This window comes from Nyctereutes procyonoides, unplaced genomic scaffold (assembly GCF_905146905.1).
Source record: "Nyctereutes procyonoides isolate TBG_1078 unplaced genomic scaffold, NYPRO_anot_genome, whole genome shotgun sequence".
Classification (NCBI taxonomy): Eukaryota; Metazoa; Chordata; class Mammalia; order Carnivora; family Canidae; genus Nyctereutes; species Nyctereutes procyonoides.
The window spans coordinates 33003376-33023003 of record NW_026575125.1 but is presented as its reverse complement, the minus strand read 5'-3'; the positions used below and the strand labels follow the sequence as shown (position 1 = coordinate 33023003).

Genomic DNA, 19628 nt, shown 5'->3' with positions numbered 1-19628 from the left:
TTAAGCACTTTCTGTGACAAACTTATTTAATCCTTACGATATTCATACAAAGTGAGGAAATGGAGGCTGAGAAGTAGTAAATTACTTGCACAGGGTCACTCTGAAGAGACTGATAGTGAATGGAAGGATAAGAGGAGGCTATCTGAATTAGTTGATGGTAGAAGGCCAAAAGGGATTTAAAAGCTGACCCCATCTGGATTTTTCCCTTACATTCTGTGTTCTAGGTCAACTTCTTCCTCAAGACTTCCTGAGAAACTGTGAATGTCGTAAATCGATATAGAAGCTTTTCATACCTCTCCTCTCAGCAGACTGTATCCCTCCAGTCCTCCTCACTCCATCCTGGGGAAGATTCTATATCTCTTGAATTTCCAGGAAACAAACATCACCATTAAGCCTGGTTTCTAAGTATGAATTTTGTCCTTTACTTATAAAGATCCTGCACCCTTCCCCATACGTAGGTTATATTTCTCAACTCTCTTCAAAGACAGGGACACCCAACTCTTTACATTTTCATTTGTGTGACACAAAAGTAACATAGTCCAACCAATTCCCTCTCCCTGACCCCATACTTCGAGATGCAGAATGTCCTTGATCAAAGTCACTAATTTTTACTCTACCTTGAACTTGTCCTAGAGGAAGCATAAGGTTCTCCTCTGGGGGGATGTAACGTAAAGAAACTGTTAGCTCTCCTTTATAGTGCAGGCCTATGTCAGCAGCAAATTCCACCTGGCCAAAGGGAGACAGGCGAAAAGAAAAAGTGAGAATGCTTGGCTTATTATTTTGTAGCCCATGCTTGAATGGCTCTGTCATATTCACTTGCTGGCTTAAATATGACAATCCATTCCCATTCAACTATTCAACTTAAACTTCCTGGTTTAAGATATGCCTTAGGTACAAGAAGGGAGGGGTTGGAAAACTTTATGAAGGTATTTGTGTATAACTTTTAACATTAAAGTAAAAGGAATCTGAGAGGAGATACATGACATGTGTGGTCAGTCAGTAGCTACTGTGATGCACCGAGGACTGGAATCCATCAGTGAACAGATAGTTTGGTGTATGAGGCAGAAATAAAGATGCCACTAAAAATAGCTACAGAAGGTACCTCTCTCCCTGTCTGTTCGTGACATCTCCAGGCTTTCCTAAGTGACCAAGAGGAGGAAATAAGCAGTAAGGCTTGATTCACATTGGGCTGCCCAGCCACCAATTATTAAAAGCCATATTTGTAATTCATATGATTAAAATTCAATGTGGAGGGGTGCCTGGGTGGCTCAGTTGGTTAATCATCCACCTCTTTTTTTAAAAGATTTTATTTATTTATTCATGAGAGACAGAGAGAGAGAGAGAGAGGCAGAGACATTGGCAGAGGGAGAAGCAGGCTCCCTGTGCAGAGCCTGATGCGGGGCTCGATCCCAGGACCCTGAGATCACGACCTGAGCCAAAGGCAGACGCTCAACCCTTGAGCCACCCAGGTGCCCCTCAGCTCAGTCTTGACCTCAGGGTTGTGAGTTCAAGTCCTGCATTGGGCACCACACTGGGTGTGGAGCCTACTTAAAAAAAATTTCAATGTGGAAAAACTGGCTCACACATTGCTGGTGGGAATGAGAGGTGGGGTATTTATCCTTCCTCTTTGAATCTGAGTGGACCCTGTGATTGGTCTGACTAGTAGACCATGGCACAAGTGACAATGTGCCAGTTTCTGGGCCCCAACCCTAAGAATAACAGCTTCTATGTCCTCTCTTTGAATGAATATCCTTGGGATGCTTCTTCTGAGAACCCATGGTGTTAAGGCCCAAGCCACATAAAGAAACCACATGTAGGTGGTCTGGTTGGCAGTCCTAGCTGAATTCCCAGGAAGTGTGAGACAGACAACTTGAACAACCAGCCTAGTCAAACCTTCATACGACTACAGCCTCAGTCTACCATCTAGCCGCAACCACACAAAAGACTTTCAGTGAGAACCATCTAGCTGAGCCTAGTCACCCCACAGAATCATGAGCAATAATCAATTGTTTTAAGCTACTAAGGTTTAGAGTAGTTTTCTATATAATAGTTAACCAATATAGGCTTGATTTGCTTTTAGCTGGGAGCTTTGGATAGGAAAATATGTTGGTAGGAAAAAGTGAGGTGTACAGGCATCACATACTAACATGTATTAGCAGAGGTTAAAACATGCAATATTGAGATTAATGTTCCATTGGTATTTAAATTAAAATATACTGGCGACTTCTTATAAATACAGTCTTGAAATCTTGTGAGAGTAGGAAATAGTAAAGATGAAGTCTTGTAGCTTTACAATCGCACACAAAAGAAATTCAAGGGAAGGAGTTATCTTGTACATATCTCATGTCTTGGGATATTTTTGGTATTCCTGCAAGGAAATTCCAAGGCAATGTCATCTCCTGACATACCATCATATTACCTTATTTGACCACCTTTTGCTCAGAAAAAGGTAGAATTCAATTCAATTCAACTCATTCAATCCTACCAACACATATGGGATCCTTCTTATAGTAATGCTTTTAAGGCATTTTGCTAAGTGCTGTAGGGACACATGAGACATAGACCCTACTGAGTTTTCAGTCTATACAGGAGACATATATTCAATAGAAGCTCTATAAATCTGCTCTTATTTAACTGATTCATCAGATCAATGTTCTTCATCCCCAGTAAAAGAGCAGGATCCTCTATACAAAGACCATGCATGCCGACCCCTATAGGTGAACTATATGTTCACCAAAAGTCAGCTGCATTAGTCTCCCAGGTTCTTTAGGCCAGGCGTGTCTGCAGTTCTAATTATATAATTTATTTTTTAATTTTTTTCTAATTATATAATTTAACATCTATAAACTAAGAGTACAAAAAGACAGATACTAATATAAAAATTAAGCTGAATGCTTTATTTTTTTAATTATCATGGAATGGGATTTTTTTATAAAGATTTTATTTATTTATTCATAGAGATGCAGGGAGAGAAAGAGAGGCAGAGACACAGGCAGAGGGAGAAGCAGGCTCCACGCAGAGAGCCCTACGTGGGACTTGATCCTGGGTCTCCAGGATCATGCCCTGGGCTGCAGGCGGCGCTAAACCACTGCACCACCGGGGCTGCCCAAGCTGAATGCTTTAAAAGAATTAAGCATTTGACAATACATTTGCTATCAGATTATATTTGGGCTCAAAGCTGTAAAAGATTAGAAAACAAGCATGGATATTTAGAAAGCTTTTATATATGGTTGACTTTGAAAGCATTCTTAAGTTCTTATTGCACTTCAAGAAAGCTCAAACTAGAAACTATGGATTATAATGTACCAACGTCAGAATTTATGCCAGGAAATACGATAGAATTCTAAACCCTGAAACTATACTCAAATAAAATGGATTATCCCTGTATTAGAAGACTTGAAGATAAACACATATTTAAGTTAAAATAAATGATTATTTATTCACTGGAGGTGCATGTTTGTATGTGTGTGATTTCTGTGACTTTATTAACTGATCTACTACTGTAAGCTCAGTTCAGACACAGGATGACAGTTTCTCCAATACAGGTACAAAGAAACTACTGTGGGAAGAGAAAGAATAATCTAGATTGGGATAAGAGGTGGCCTTTGCATGCTGCTTAGAGGATGGGAGCTATGATGACTGATGAAGATGGGATGGGAAGAAGGTCAGTCTGGGTTAAGAAAGCAGAATAAGCAAAATATTTTTTTGTGGAGACTGTGTAAAATGTGTTTAAGGACTGGTAGGAAGTCAGGTGTGATTAGAAGTGTGTGCAAAGGAGGGTAGTAGCAAGGAAGACATAAACAAGGTTTCTACTCTGAGTTGCCCAGAAGACCCTAGGATACAAGTATATTTTACAGTGTTTTATTAGGAAGGAGAGTTGGGAAATAGGACCACAAATCGAAGGAGGCTTAACAAGGTTGTGATATCAGGCAAAGTTTTATGGTAACGTTTGCTCAGTTCCACAGAAAGAGCTTTGCAGAAAAAGATCACATCACAGAGAGCTGTCTCAACCAGAGACAAGGAAATGGCAGTATTTACGATGCTCCTTCCCCCATCAGGTGCTGATCAAGGGCTCTCCCATCCAACCCCAGAAAACTGAAATACTCAGGCTATTGTGGCTTTCCAGACCCACAGACCAGGCTGCTGATATGGGCCCATGGACCAAGCCCACATCAGCAGCCTGAGGGTTCCTCTCCTACAAAGATTGGCAGGTGTTGGCTGGTGTGAGTGAAAGCCAGGGGAAGCCATATATGCATGAAAATGGGGAGATGTGGGTAAAGCATGGACATGCTCCTCTGTTAAGAAGGCTGGGCCCTATCAAGGGAGCACTAAGCGGGATGCTTGTGTGGCTCAGTGGTTAAGAGTCTGCCTTTGGCTCTGGTTGTGATCCCAGGGTCCCGGCATTGAGTTCCACATGGGGCTCCCTGCAGGGAGCCTGCTTCTCCCTCTGCCTATGTCTCTCTCTGCCTCTGTGTGTCTCTCATGAATAAATAAATAAAATCTTTAAAAAAAGAGAGAGAGCATCAAGTTCCAGGATGATGGGTTAGAATTTATTCAAACCATATCCAAAAGCAGTAGGGAACCCCAGGGGGTATCTGACTGAGCAGGGGTGTGACATTATCAGGTAACACCATCATCTTCTGCTTTTTGCAAAGAGAGATCCACATTATATCATAGTTGGAAGCAGAGTTCCCAACACATTTACAAGTCTAAGGTGGGGTAATAAATTATGGACAAAAGTCTGCCCAAACTGCCAAATAAAGAGATAGTCTTTTAGCTCGGTAATAATTTCATAGGAATTTACATTTACTCTCTGCCTGAAGGCAGAACAGAGAAGATTTCCTTGGAAAACACTTGAGCTTGCTGTTGATTTTCAAAGGTCCTTGTTTTTATAATAGCACCTTCTAGAAAGACATGAAAGGCAATTCATACTGACAAGCCCTTCTTGTCTAACTACCTTATATGCCTTTCAGAAAGATAATGAGTTACAGCTAATAAACAATCTCATGTCATGCAGTGAAATGGAAGTTCTACTATGAAACTACTTGACAGTACATTTGAAATCTTGAGTTCTTTCTCCTCACTGGCTTAGTGCTGTAAGACTGAGCAAAAACAAAGACAGGTGTCAAGGGACGTTCACTAACACAGAGTCAATAAGATATAAGGCACTGTGTCTTTCCAGTAGTCCCACTGCAAAATGGTGTCAGTATTTCTGAATGCTTAAGGACTATTAATTAAGATCCTCTATCACTAAGGAAATTGGTCCCTGTAGCTTACACTTCACCTCCTCAGCTGGATAATCCACAAGAAGACATCAAGTCTCCAGGGCTGCTCATACTCTAGCTATAGCTGATGAGGTGACTACTGCCTTGAAGAGGCTGAGGCAGGAGACTGAAATGAAGCAACACTTGCCATAGTCAGTTGATAATCCACCACATGGAGCCCAGCTCAGCCTGAGGATGAGCCACCAATGAATAAGAGGCAGCCTACAAAGTATGTTGTACCTGCCCTCCTCATTTCTAGAAGGCATGGTGTTCAAATAAGGCAGAATCTGTGGGCTTTCCTCTATATGTGCCAGAGACACATATATGTGTCTACGTGTCATCTTTTCTCTTGGCAGAGAAAGATGACACAGATTAAAGACTAACCTATGTTGGGTTTCCCAGAAGCTCACTCTGAGGTGAGGATTCTTATGCCTAGGACTTATTAAGATTGCTCTCAGGAGGGTGCCTAGGTGGCTCAATCAGTTAAGTGTCTGCCTTTGGCTCAGGTCATGATCCTGGGGTCCTGGGATAAAAACCCACGTGGGTTCCCTGCTCAGCAGGGGAGTCTGTTTCTCCCTTTCTCTCTCCCCCTGCTTGAGTGCTCGCTTGTGCTCTCTTAAACACATACATACATACATACATACATACATACTTAAAAAAAAAAGAATTGCTCCCAGGATAGACTAGTTAAGGGGTGATCAGGAAAAAGGTCAGGGAAGGGAGGAAGCCAGGCAAGGAGATGGCCTGATCTGGTAGAGAAGCTGTAGAGTATAAGTAGTACCTTGGAGCACCAACCCCCTTAACCCACCCCTCTCCATACGGGAACTATGCTTTCATACTCCCCCATCTATCAGTTACTGGCAAAGGGTTGCCTTGTAGTAGGTAGTACGGAAGTTTCTGGGAGCTTCTGACTCCCTGCTCATGGAAAAAGCTACAGTAGCCCCAGCACAGTCTTCTAAACAGAGTTTCAGGTGAGAGCTGTTGGAGGCAAAACTCCTAACAGTCATGGTTTAAGGAGTCCAAGGGGACCTGGCAGAGGCCCGAGGAGTTCCAGACATTAAACACAGTCTGAACTTTTTGACCTGGAGCAGCCTCAGAGTTGCTTCTCCTTTAGGCTAGAAAGTGAAATCATTCAACGGCACTGTGAAGGTGATTACCATGGAAAGTCGTTGGTCCCTAAGCACAGAGGATACACCTGGGAGAGCTCAGATACCATCTGAGCAAGTCCTTCAACCATTTCCAGGAAACTGACTGGAACTCTCCAAGCTGTTTTCCAAAAAGCCCGTATGTGCTTTCACGTTAAATTTAGGACAGACAAGTTAATTTTATGTACTAAAATGAATTACTTGTCCTTCACCTGTATCATGCATCATACAATGTCTTGGATGTTTTCTTTTCCTTAGTTTTAAAGATTTTATTTATTTATTCATGAGAGACACAGAGAGAGGGGCAGAGACACAGGCAGAGGGAGAACAGGCTCCTAGCAGGGAGCCCGATGTGGGACTCGATCCCAGGATCCTGGGATCACGAATTGAGCCAAAGGCAGACACTCAACCACTGAGCCACCCAGGTGCCCCTCTTGGACATTTTCTAACTATGATTCTATTGTGCTCACCCATTACACACAAAAGGAAGCAAGTGATAGGAGACTGTTAAGTCAGATTAAGTGGTATCCTTCATGGTAAGGCTCTTCATTCAATTCCAAGAGACTCTGTGTTATAATGACCAATTATTTCCCATTCTTAATGTCAGGGAATGTTATTCTATTGTGGACTTATTTCTTGTGACTATTGTACTTCCTCTTTCATATTTATATTAGTCATGGGCTTACAGTTATTTTATGTTTAAGGACTTTTTATATTTTATTGCTAATTTTACCCACAGCCCAGTTATACTTCCCAAAGATTTTCCATGAGTTATTTACACCAAGCTTGAGGTCAATAGTTATAAAACTCCACTGGAAAATTGTATTTAACTTCTGAGTCTTGATCTCCTTAGGCACACTGGAAGTGATGATACTTAACTCACCATGTTTGTTGTACCATCAGCTATGAACAATGCTGTTACGGATGGTGAACAACACGTGTTTTGCTGTCTAGCTTCCACTCAGCATTCCTTTAGAACTACTATACCTGGATTTCTTTGGGGGCAGTATTACCTTCAGGACCAGGGTACGTTCTGATTATCTTAAGTCAGCCAATGTATCTCACCTCCCTGGCTGGCCATGGCAATTAGTTCAGGATACGCAAATGATGTAATCACAATGAGGAGAACCAGGCCCAGGGCACTGGGTGGACTGCTGGAAGAGAAAGACATTTTTCCTCTCCTGGACAGTGTGGTGCAAGGAGGAGAGGCTTGCAGGTATTATAGTCTCCAAGAGAATCATACTGGAGCTAGTGAGGGAGGCCAGCTGCACAAAGTCTTGAAAATGAAGGCAACACAGAGAAGAGAGACCAAGGGAGTCCGGGGCCTTGGTAAGATTTGAGTTACTTGGGTAAAGCCGTGCTTGATAATCACTGGCCAATAATTTCCTTTTATTTTGTGAGCTGTATGAGCTGGGGTTTCTGTCAATTGCGATATAAGGACTCTTGTCTATGATGTAACATAAACACCACCTAGCATTTATTGAGAGCTTAAGATGTGCCTGATACAATAATGTGAACATCACAGAGTGTTTCTGCGAGCTTCACAATGTCCCAGTAAGATATGTCCAATTATTATACAACACATGAGAACAACAAAGCCTAGGAACTTAAGTAATTTGCCCAATGTCACACAGACAGGATTGAAGCCAGGATTGAACCCAGAGAGTCTGATTTGACTCTACTATCTTCCCCTCATATTTTTTTTTGCCTGTGTATAAAGAGCAATGTTAAAAAAAAATAAATAGCAATCTTTGGTTACATAAATGTGACCTTTTTTCATCCCCCTTTTGACTTAAAAAATTACTATAAATGTAGAGTGGCTCCAGTTGAATAAAGTGAATCCAAGCTACTGTTGATCTAGTTCAGAACATGCTATATTGCATTTAATTTCTACGACCAGCTTTAAGATTGTTTTTCTGAATATAACTTCAGACCTGGCTTATGAATCTCAAAAGTAGGAATATAGGAAACCAGACACTTTAGTTATTGGTTACTTCCTCATGTGAGCCAAGGCAAGAGCACTCCTGTTTAGGTTTGAATTGTGAAGAATGGGGAATCGAAAGAATGTTTTAAGACTGACTGGCTCTATGGATTTGTTTTTGCTTTCTCTTTCTGATAGGATCATATAATTTCTGATAGGATCATATCAGGTATTCCTTTTTTTTAATCCATGGAAACCTTCAGATGATGAGTGCATTTTTAGTAAGTCAAATTAATAATATATATGACTCTGTGACTTGCATTATACAGTATTAAAAAAGGAGTTTCAAGGAAAGGACTTAGATTTATTATATTATTCCAAAATTGGCTGCACTAATCTGCTCAGATTACTTCTTGAAAATTGGAAGTCTTCAGATCCTTCAGGCCTATGACATCAATTTTGTGCATAACTTGTCTCACTGCACAGCTGTTTGATTAATCTGGAAGCATTTCCTACCTTGGGCTGAAGCACAAACCACTCATCACTTGGATTTTCAAAGTTCCATGAGTCAAAAGGAATCTCCACCTCCCCAAGGAAGCTGTTACGTCCAAATCGATCATAATGCCAGACTGAGAGTTGTAGAGTTCTTGTTTCCAGCTGGGTATGGCTGATGGTATACTGCAAATGAGATTCACAACATCACACACTCCACTCTGCCCGGTTCTACAACAGGCTGAAATTTGCCTTCATCATATTCCAGATTATATGCATTAGTAATATGAACAAAGCAAACCCCCAAAACATTGTAGTTTTCTTTGTTTATGCTACAACTGAGGTTCTAGAGATGGCATAAACTCATTTTGTGTTAGACCTAGCACTGAAATATATATTAGCAAATTATTTAGGAAAAAAGTCAATAAACATCAAATATAATATAAAAAGTGTTAGATAATGAAGAATGTCCCCTTTCCAGTTTTACCTGTTTTTCATCTGCTAGTCATTTTTCAACATCTACTTTGTAAGCTTAATGTCTGATATATCAACTTGCCAACTTCTCTGTCTTACCTTATTTATAATGAGAATCTCTAAATCCAGAAAAGTACTGTCAGTGAGAAACTTCATAAAGTCTAGTATAAGTGCAGGAGTGAATAGACAAATACATAGATTGACTAGAAAGAAAATATTGCTGGGGTAGCTTTTCCTTTTCAGCAGAACATGATCCACAGCGACATGCCTATACACCCTCAAATCTCCTGCTTGTTCTATGCATCTACCACCTGAGACACACTTCAGAGTGTTTCTTGATCTTGGATTTGCATCTATACCCATCCTTGCTGTTCCTGGCATGACTGACCTTGGCTTCCTCCTTCCTGAATTTGCCATGTCACTCTATATATTCTGCTTGGGCTCATTTTTGCTACCTTGTTATAACCACCAGATTCACCCCCTGCCTAAATTCATTCATTTTCATTTTGATCTGTCTTCATATTGGTTCCTGCTTCTAAACAGGACCGCAATGAAGGCTATCCCCACTCACCACCTTCCTGCTATGATGGACTCTGACTCCATCACTCCAGGCACAAGGTTCATAAATTTCCCTGCAACTGGCATTAATTTCTACATTCTAGTCTTCCCAGATCTTTCTTACCAGGCTAAATTGGTCCAGGGTGAGAGAAGGGGTTGTTACATAGAAACCTATGGGGAAAGTAAGGTCAACCAAAGATTGCGGCCTGGATCATGTCTTACCAGGGCCACTTTCTCTGAGGTTCCCCAAATCCAACCTTGTCTCACCACTGTTTATTAACCACAAGCCTAAATTTAGCCCAATTCTGAAACGTGACAAGAAACAGCACATATTCATGCTCTGTTAGCAGAACGAGGAGTGTATACAGAGTGATTTGCTAAGTCAGTGTCAAAACTGTGACAAACTCCTTTTAAGGATTTTAAACTAGAAAAAAATAGTTTTCCTAAGGGTGAAACATTTTTTGACAAGACGCACTGGCTCAGATGAAATTTCACTTGATCATCTTTACTTAAGGTGTAACTTTAGCTGCAGCAGAGAAACAAACAGAATAAGGGTTTACAGCTTTTTCTTTTCAAAGAACTATTAAGAAAGCCAAGGGTATTACACTAATTTATTCAAATTCTACTTTTCTGAAAGATATGTAAGCCTGGACACACAAACCCTCTGTAGTCAATTTTAATTTTAAACCAATGAAGGCATGAACAGTATCACTTGAGTTAATATGAGAGAGCATGTACTTACCTTTAGTGTTTCGTTAAATTCTGGATTGGTGCCTGTTCTGATCTTGGTCTTGCGCTTATTGTTTCTGGACTTGTCAGGAAGAAGGTATGACTTAACATAACTGTAGGTGATAAGACATGAAATTAATTATTGGGAAACATCTACTCCACAAGGAATAGTCAGGGACTTCAGTGAACAAGAGAGGTGAAGGGAATAGGCCAGGAAACATTAGAGAACCAAAGAGAATGTAGTCTATCTAGCAGGATACCTTAAAATAGAACTCTGGGCTTCCAATAAGAGAGAAGCAGTATAGTGATGAAGAGTGTGGGCTCTGACATCAAGCCAACTGTGCTTGAATTACTCCATGCCTCACTGGTTTTGGTAAATTCAAGAACTTACTTAACCTCACTGTGCCTCAGTTTCCTCATCTGTAAAACTGGGATAATAACAGTATCTAACTTAGGGCACTACAAGGATTAAACTGGTTGATACATAAGGGAGCTGACATTATACGACTCAATAAATGTCATCTATTCATAGGATCAATGGTCTCACAAAATACTCGAGGGTTATATTGCTCTCCATTCAGATGTCAGGACTTCTGATGACTGGAATCAGTGGTTATAGACAAATGGAGGAAAATGGTGAAAAAGAACAAATAGGAAATAACAACTCAGTGTCACAATAACAATTCTACCCAACACCTTGTGTTGAGCTATCCCAGGAACCTCTTGGAGCAGGGGTATCAAGGCAGATTTAGAAAGTACAAGATGTACAAGACTTCAATGGACAAGATGCTACAAAAGTTGCTGTGAAGCACATATACCAGGGCTTTAGAGGACCTCTTTCCATGCTACCCTAAATGATTGGTCCTGGGACGCCAGGGTGGCTCAGCAGTTGGGCAGCTGCCTTTGGCCCAGGTTGTGATCCCGGATCCAGGATCGAGTCCCGCATCGGACTCCTGGGAGGAGCTTGCTTCACCCTCTGTCTCTGCCTTTCTCTCTCTCTCTGTCTCTCATGAATAAATAAATACATCTAAATAAATAAATAAATAGATAGTCCTAAAGCCCTCTGATACGTAGCTGAGGAAGTAGATGGATCAATCTATACTCAGAATCCACTCATTTGTCTATCTTTTTAAAAAAATTTTTAATTTTCTAAGTAATCTCTATGCCCAACATGGGGCTTGAACTCACAACCCTGAGATCAAGAGCCACACACTCCACCAACTGAGCCAGCCAGGTGTCCCACTCCCATTTTGCCTATCTTTAGACACTTGGAAAAAGCTTCTCTGAGGTGTTTATTGGACCTAGGTCACCTACTATGGAGGAAAAGGGTAAGACAGCAGGCCTCAGATTGCCTGGAAATGCCTGCTTACAACATTAGCCAGTGGCTGGGATCTGGGAACTTGGATTTCAGGAGGATTCTCATCACTCCCAGAACAGATATAAATGGCTCACTGTGACTAAACTATTTGTAAAAATAATAATGGCTTATGTAGAACATTGGCTTTCCTTCAGGGAGACTGGAATTTTGGTATGTGACCAGTTGAGTCTCTAAATGAGCTTCCCTGGTAAACAACATTGCACAGGTTGCTGGAGGAATTAAGTACATCCTGTGCGACTCCGTTGGGAGTTTAGACGTTTAAGCCTAGATTCTTCAGAACTTAGCCACACATGCCTTTTTCCTTTGCTGATTATGACTACATGTGGAGTCCTGTGAGTCCTCCTTGTAAATCATCAAGCCTGACAATGATCTTGGGAACCCCTGACACATCTTTCATCTAGCTCCCTTCCAATGTTACCACACACAGTCAATTATCTGCCTCCCAGTAGATATCTGGAAGCCTGAGAGCCTTAAAATTGTCCTTTCGAGCTGTTCAACTGGGCTAACAGCTTGGTGATTTTCTCTGGAGGGTCTTCCAGAACTAGATCCTCATAGATCCTGGGGTGCGCCAATGTGCCAGCCAGCCTCTATCTCAGAGCTGCCTCTGTGTAAACTACAAATATGTCAGTCCTGAATCACACTGACTCATAGCTCTTTACAAATTAGATAATCATGGACGCAGCCATTATACATACACTTAGAGAATATTTAGAAGTGTTGCACGGGAGAAAAATCACAACCTTCTGAGAAAGTTCTGAATCAAGAGGAATGCTAAGACAAAACCACACATATTGACAAAGAAAGCAGTGACTGAAACAGTCTGAGGAATGTGCTATGTGCTTACGCATCTGTCCTCTGTTTCTTTTCATCTCCAATGGCCAGATTTCTGCAATTCTTGACAAAAATGTAGAGCCCGCCAGTTTTGTAGCAGTAACTGATGTGGAGAAGGATTTCACCACTGACCTTCACGTTGCCATAGTCTCCTGTTTCACTGTAAACACTCATCATGCTGTTAAGGCTGGTCTGGAATAAACAAGATGAGAAGAGGTGCCCAGTGTTATTCTAATTAGCTCTTCACAGAAGCCACCCCCCACCCCCCCACCCCCCACCCCCGCTTTATTCAATTACTATTCTTATTCTTTATAATCAGCAGGAAAGTCTAGGGTGAGCAAAGAAAGCAAAAATCACTTCTTTTGCCTGAGTTGCTGGTATTGTATAAACTCCAAACCTGACAAGGGACAAGAAGACTTAAAGAGCATTGGTAAGGAAGGCAGGAAACTTGCTGAGAGGGGAAGCACTGCCTTTCTGGGCAAGTGAAGAGTTTTTGTTTATTCACTTCTAAAGAATACAGGGTCACTGAGGCACTTCCAATCTCCCGTCTTCTCCCTATCCTTGTAGCTTCTGCCTCTCTCACTGGCAGATCCAGACCCAAGGTCAATCTACGTCAAGGTCTAGAATGCATCCATCGGGTCAAAGAGAAGCTCATATATTCTGTGCTAGCAGGAACCACAGAGTTCTCTGACACCCACAGAGGGCATCCCATCAGTCTCTGGGAAGGCATAACTAGCTTTAACGAGGGCATGCCAGGAGAACAGCATACACCCTAGGTTGCTGTGACTTCCCTGAGCAGCTATTGTGGTCACATGGGTAGTGCTCAGACCTGGGCTTTGTAGACCTCTATAAAATAACCACTCCCAAAATAGAACACTAAACAATAAGTGAACACACCAACAAATAAAATGTAAAAAAAACAAAAAAACAAAAAAAACCCAACAGTCCAAATCTACCAGAATGAATACAATTCCTGATTAGACACTAATGACAAGAGGCATATTTTAAATCAAATGTAACAAAATTATCCTTTAGTGCCAAAACTGTATCTTAGCAACACGACTGTCAAAAGAGACCACGCTCGGAAGGCTTTCATGAGTGACCCAATAGTTTCAAAAGCCCTGTCTGTGAACCACTGGGAAGGACTAGATTAAGTACAAAGAGAGCCTGGGCTTCCCACTTTGTGTGATATGCAGAGCGGAAGTCACTACATTCTTTTGGGTGTTCAGAGACTGATCAAAGAACAGGATTTGGGTGATGTGGCCAGTATCTCTTCTAAATTTAAGTCAAGGGCAAGAGTAAACCAAGAACTCCATAATTACTTAAAAATTATCATTTCTAGTGAGCCAGAGAGTGATCTAATTTGTCTTTCCCATTCCTAAAACAAAACAGAATTTTCTTTATAATATGTGGCTTTGAGCAGTGCTTTTCAAACTTTAATTGCACAGAAATCACCTGGGGATCTTGTTAAGATGAAGACTGATCCAGTCAGTCTCAGGTGGGGTCCGAGAATCTTCTTTTCTAACAAACTCCTAGGTCCACAATCTCCAAAATGTGTATTGTGGCATCCCAGAGCACTGCAGCAACTCACAGGGGGACCATAGGGTATTTTAAAATTTCAAGGGAAAACACAGTGACCATCCATCAAACACCATGCAAATTATTAACAGTTGTTCATGGTGTCAACATTAAATCACAATTCATTCTTTTAAGTCCTATCTGGGTGAAGCTGAGTTTTTGAGAGTTGCTGTGAAAAAATAAGTAGGTACTGCATAAAAATCAATGTGGAGGGGAGCCTGAGTGGCTCAGTTAAGCATCTGCTTTGGCTCAAGTCATGATTCCAGGGTCCGGGGATCAAGCCCCACATCAGGGTCCCTGCTCAGCAGGGAGCCTGCTTCTCCCTCTCCCTCTGCTGCTCACTCCTGCTTGTGCTCTCTATCAAATAAATAAATAAAATCTTTAAAAAAATCAATGTGGAACAAGAAGTAAAAGTGGTGCTGTCCAATTGGATTCCCATATCTAACGAGTTGTGAGCTGCCTAACAGGCACCTGAGTCCCATTAGTAAGGATTAAGGGCTGTTTAAGAATGGAAGAAAATGATTTTTCTTTCAATTTATGTATTATTGTTTTGTATGTCTACTAAGTTGTTAGGATATTAGTCCTTATAAAATTTTTTGACCTAACTGATGTGGAAAACAAAGGCAAAAGAAATATAGAAAAAAATTAATATCCTTTGCAGCCCACTGACAAATACTTATGACCTTGCCCCAGGAACTCAAGAATCTCAATGTTAATACTTTTGCTAAAGGCAAAAGGCAACCTTAACTTGACATTAGCCCGACCTCCAGGATCCTGTAAGTCTTCTTTAATATGTAAAAATCCCTTTGGAAACTTCCTTTACCTGTATGAGTCCCCAAGACCCATGTCAGCAGTCATCCTCCAAGCACATGGCCTGCTGATATACATCTCAAGGGTCTCGTGACTAAGGTTTTACTAGACAGCAATAAATGACCTTGTCCTAATAGCAGCTAGCCCAAGGTCCTAGAAACCTGGCTTCCAAATTCCTTAGAGACTTAAGCCCTCCCCAACCCCCTCTCAACTTGAAAGTATATAATCAGTCACTCCTCACAACCCCAGGGCAGCTCTTTCTGCACACAGGTCCTGTCCCCAGGCTTTAATAAAACCACCCTTTTTGTACCAAAGACACCCCAAGAATTCTCCCCAAACCCCAACATTTCACACCACTAATTACTTAATAAATGGGTTAGTCAGGTATTACTTTTGGCTCAGGAGTGGGATGAAAGAATCACTAGGGGCTCTGTGAACTGACAAAGTGTTAGAGTCTCGCCCCAAGTGAGGCAATGCTGCCTTTGACTTCCAAGGGCTTCAAGAATAAGCTACTCCCTCAGGTTACATATGAGAAAACTGACTCACAGAAATTACTGGCAGTTCTAAGACACAGAGCAAAGTCTCTAGATTTTTTGCTGAGGATCTCCCCAGCATGCCTCCCCACCTCCTCATATCACTAATTTGTGTCTACACCACATCCCTCAGTAGCCACATCTTCAAAGCAGTCCTCAGTAAGCAGAGGGCCCCGACAGAGAGAAGAAAATTTAAGAACCCATAAATGCTGAAGTGTAGGAGAAGTTCAGGCAATTAAGGCAATTTTGCTACTAACCAAATTTTATGCTCTTAACCGAGCAAATGTTGGGATTTAAAAGAGAGATGTTTATTCTAAAGGTATCTCATTAATGGTAAGTCATTTTGAACCATATGTCTTTTGACTGGCACTCAGATTCTAATGCTGAATGAAGTTTTCTTTCCTTGGGATACTTGGATTCTGGTAGTGTTGTTTACCTTTTTTAAAAAAATATATTTTATTTATTTATTCGAGAAACAGATACAGAGAGATGCAGAGACACAGGCAGAGGGAGAAGCAGGCTCCATGCAGGGAGCCCAATGCGGAACTCGAACCCGGGTCTCCAGGATCACGTCCTGGGCTAAAGGCGGCACCAAACCGCTGAGCCACCCAGGCTGCCCTGTTTACCTTTTTAAAAGAGAAACTCTGGTTAACTGTATACAAGTCAGAAAAAGGTAAATGCTGGAAAAACTGCCCACCTCATCAGATTTCCCCTACCATGAAATGTGCAAAGTATGGCTGGAAAGAAGGAAAAGGAAAGACTGAAAACTCACAGTGTCTGAGTCAGCATCAGGTACATTTAGGTAGGTCCACTTCCTGTCAGAGCCTGCTTGAGAACTCTTTAAGACAGTCGCCCAAAGGTCAAAAGGAAAAATGGGTATTAGAGCAAAGAACAGAAATCAGAGGAGCAAAGAAAAAAGTTTACAGGCATATATGCATGCAAATGAGTATGAGAACATGGGGGCTCCTAACACCTACCTCTCAAGCAAAGCCTTGAACATGGACATAAGAAGAGACATTATTCTACAGGCAGTGAGAAGCTATGGACAGTGTCTGAGTAGCAAAGAAACCTGACTAGGTATGTATTTTCAGAAAATGGCCACAGCATGGTGGACAGTTGGGAAATAAACAAAGTGGTGGCAGGCAAATAAATATATTGGCAGAGAATTGTGATAGTCTATAGGTCTGAGTTGATGAGAGCCTGAATGAGGGAGTAAAGAGGTTTTAAAAACTGTGTGAGAACCATGGAAGGAGAGAGAAGGAAAAGCTCACACAAAATTACAACAAAAAGCACTCTGTGGGCAAAGGGCAAGCAGATTATAATGACTCTTGACTCACTGTCACACATATTCTCAAGAACATTCCAATCTCCTTGAGAAAAAGTCCCAAAAATCAACAAGAGAAAGAATAAACTTCTAGTTATGTGCTAGAGAACTACTTACGGTTGACAGGCCACTTGCTAGACTGTGGGTGTTTGCAGAAAACCTGGAGGACACTAAGTCATTAACACCTTCCTCGGTCTCTTCCAAGGAGTCCTTCCAAGGAAGGAGGAGAAAATCAGTGGATCACTTTTTTAAAAAAATACTTGAAAAATCCGATACAAATATCTAGAAATCATCCTATCCTGAGGTTTTTCTCTCTTGCTATCCACTCAACCTGAATTATGCCATCAGACGAGTGGGGTCTCCTTAGTGGTGTTTGCTTTACAAAAAGAACGTGAAATTTGGAATCACATAGACCTGGGTGTTCAATTTCTACCTCCCTGGTCTCTAAGCTTTGGGCAATGTACTTAAATTATTTTTTAATTTTAAAAAAAAGGTGTCTGTGCATGTATGCGTGCATGTGTGTGCATGCATACTGTCAAGATGGGGAAACAGATCTTAAAAATCTGACAGAGTAAACTATTTCAGACACTGAATTCTTGTCCAAAATGCCAGATTCTAATTTCTTCTCTTTCATGATAGAGTGGCTTCCCCTGCCCATCCCCCTGTTGGTTATTTAACCAATACATTTTTATAGTAACAAATGTCAAGCAATAGAGATAAATAGAAATCAAACTTAGATCTCTCACTACTAAGTTAATGACCAAATTTCAAAGTTCTAGGATATGTACACACACATGCCTACATATGCAACCACACATATAAGGAATATATCATGCATGTTTTTTTTTAAAAAAAGAACACGTTTCTTTTTTGCTTCTCCTTTCCTCTCTTTGTTTCCTCTCACCCCAGGTTAAATCAACATTTTACATATAGATTCCGTGCATTTCTCCTTGTTTATGTGAAAAATCATATAAAATTCTGCACACACAAATCTGGGCGGGCATCATAAGAATTTCTTTTAACCTGTTTTATAAATTGAGATTATTCTATATATTTAATTCTGTGCTTTGGAGTAAAAATTAATTTTATTATAAAATATGACACACATAGAAAGGTGCATAAAATAAAAATGGACAGCATAACAGTATAAAGTAATCAAGTAGAAGCCCCCTTTGTGTTCTGTCCATATCACCAACCCTTTTCTCCCCCATCTTTGAAATAAAATCTTAACTCTTATGGTAACCACATCTTTGCTTTTCTGTATACTTTTACTACCTAAGCATACATTCCTAAACAATGCGATTTTGTTTTGCCTGTTTTTGAACTTTATGTAAATGAAATTAAATGTTATATTCTTTTGTGTTTTGCCTCTTTGTCTCAACATGATAGTCTTTTAAGAGTCATCCAAATTGTTTCATATTATTGTAGTTTGTTCATTTTTATTCATTATTCAGTGGTATGCTATCTTACACTTGATTTATCCATTCTTCTGTTGCTGAATATTTGGGCTGTTTCCAGATTTTTTTCTATCATTAGTAAAGCTGCTAAGAATATCTTTTAGTATATACCCTGAGGCAGAGAAACACAAGCTTCCCTTCGGCGGAATTGGCACGCCACAAGGAGTGCATGTCTCCACAGGGTTACCGATAACTATTTTAAGATAATGTCAAGCAATTGGAAGTAATTGTACCAATTTATAGTCTAGCCAGCAACGTAGAAGAGTGCTCTCTGCTCCATATCCTTGCCTCCCAAAGGTTAGTATTGTCAGATTTTTTTTTCACTTTTGCTAATCCAGTAGATGTTTATGTGAAAATTAGTAAGGGGAAGCCTCTCTGAAATGGAGTTGGGAGGTTTCAGCATGGGAAGCTCTCATACCCTACCACTCACAGTCAATTGCAAATACAACAGGAAGAGATGAACTTGACCTTATGTAGACTTGACCTTATATATGGATATTACTCTTCTATTCCAGCTGGAGGTGGGGTCACTTTTCTCATCCCCCAGGGTAACAGCTCAGCCAATGTGAAGCCATCACATTTTGAACTCCCAGTTTCCTCATGGACTTAAAGTTCATAAAAGCTTTCCCAACTTACCCCTTTGCTCCTTAAGAAAGCATGACTCTCCTTTGTTCCCCAGCCTTGCCTATGGTTTTGCCATGGCTTGTTGGTCCCAGATTGCAATTTTCTTTCATTCCTGAATAAACCCATCTTTTCTGGTAAAATGTGGGACTTGATCCCAGGACCCCAGTATCATGCCCTGGGCCAAAGGCATGCACTAAACTGCTGAGCCACCCAGGGATCCCCGGCATGCAGTCTTTTTGTTACTGGACTTATTTTTCTAATACTTTATAAAGGGTTTTTCATCTATATTCTTAATGGATATTATTCTGTAGTTTTCTTGCAACGTCTTTCTCTAGCTTTGGTGTCAGGAAAATACTGGCTTCACAAAACGAGTTGGGAAGTAATTTTCTGAGAAATCTTATGAAGAATTGATATTATTTCCTTTTAAAATATGTGATAGATTTCATCAATGAAGCAATTTATTCCTCAGTATTTCTTTAGGGGAAGATTTTAAATTACTAATTCAATATC

General features: G+C 40.7%; 1 protein-coding gene across 1 annotated transcript in view; it reads right to left on the bottom strand.

Annotated features, from left to right (window-relative positions):
* Positions 1-19628, bottom strand: part of SYTL5 (synaptotagmin like 5) — a 114158-nt gene that overhangs the window by 7961 nt on the left and 86569 nt on the right. Inside the window, exons 10-14 of the mRNA XM_055339072.1 lie at positions 17155-17247; positions 12806-12984; positions 10597-10696; positions 8847-9008; positions 618-726 (exon numbers count right to left, since the gene is read on the bottom strand). Of these exons, the coding sequence (XP_055195047.1) occupies positions 618-726; positions 8847-9008; positions 10597-10696; positions 12806-12984; positions 17155-17247 (643 nt within the window). The remainder of the gene's footprint in view (positions 1-617; positions 727-8846; positions 9009-10596; positions 10697-12805; positions 12985-17154; positions 17248-19628) is intronic.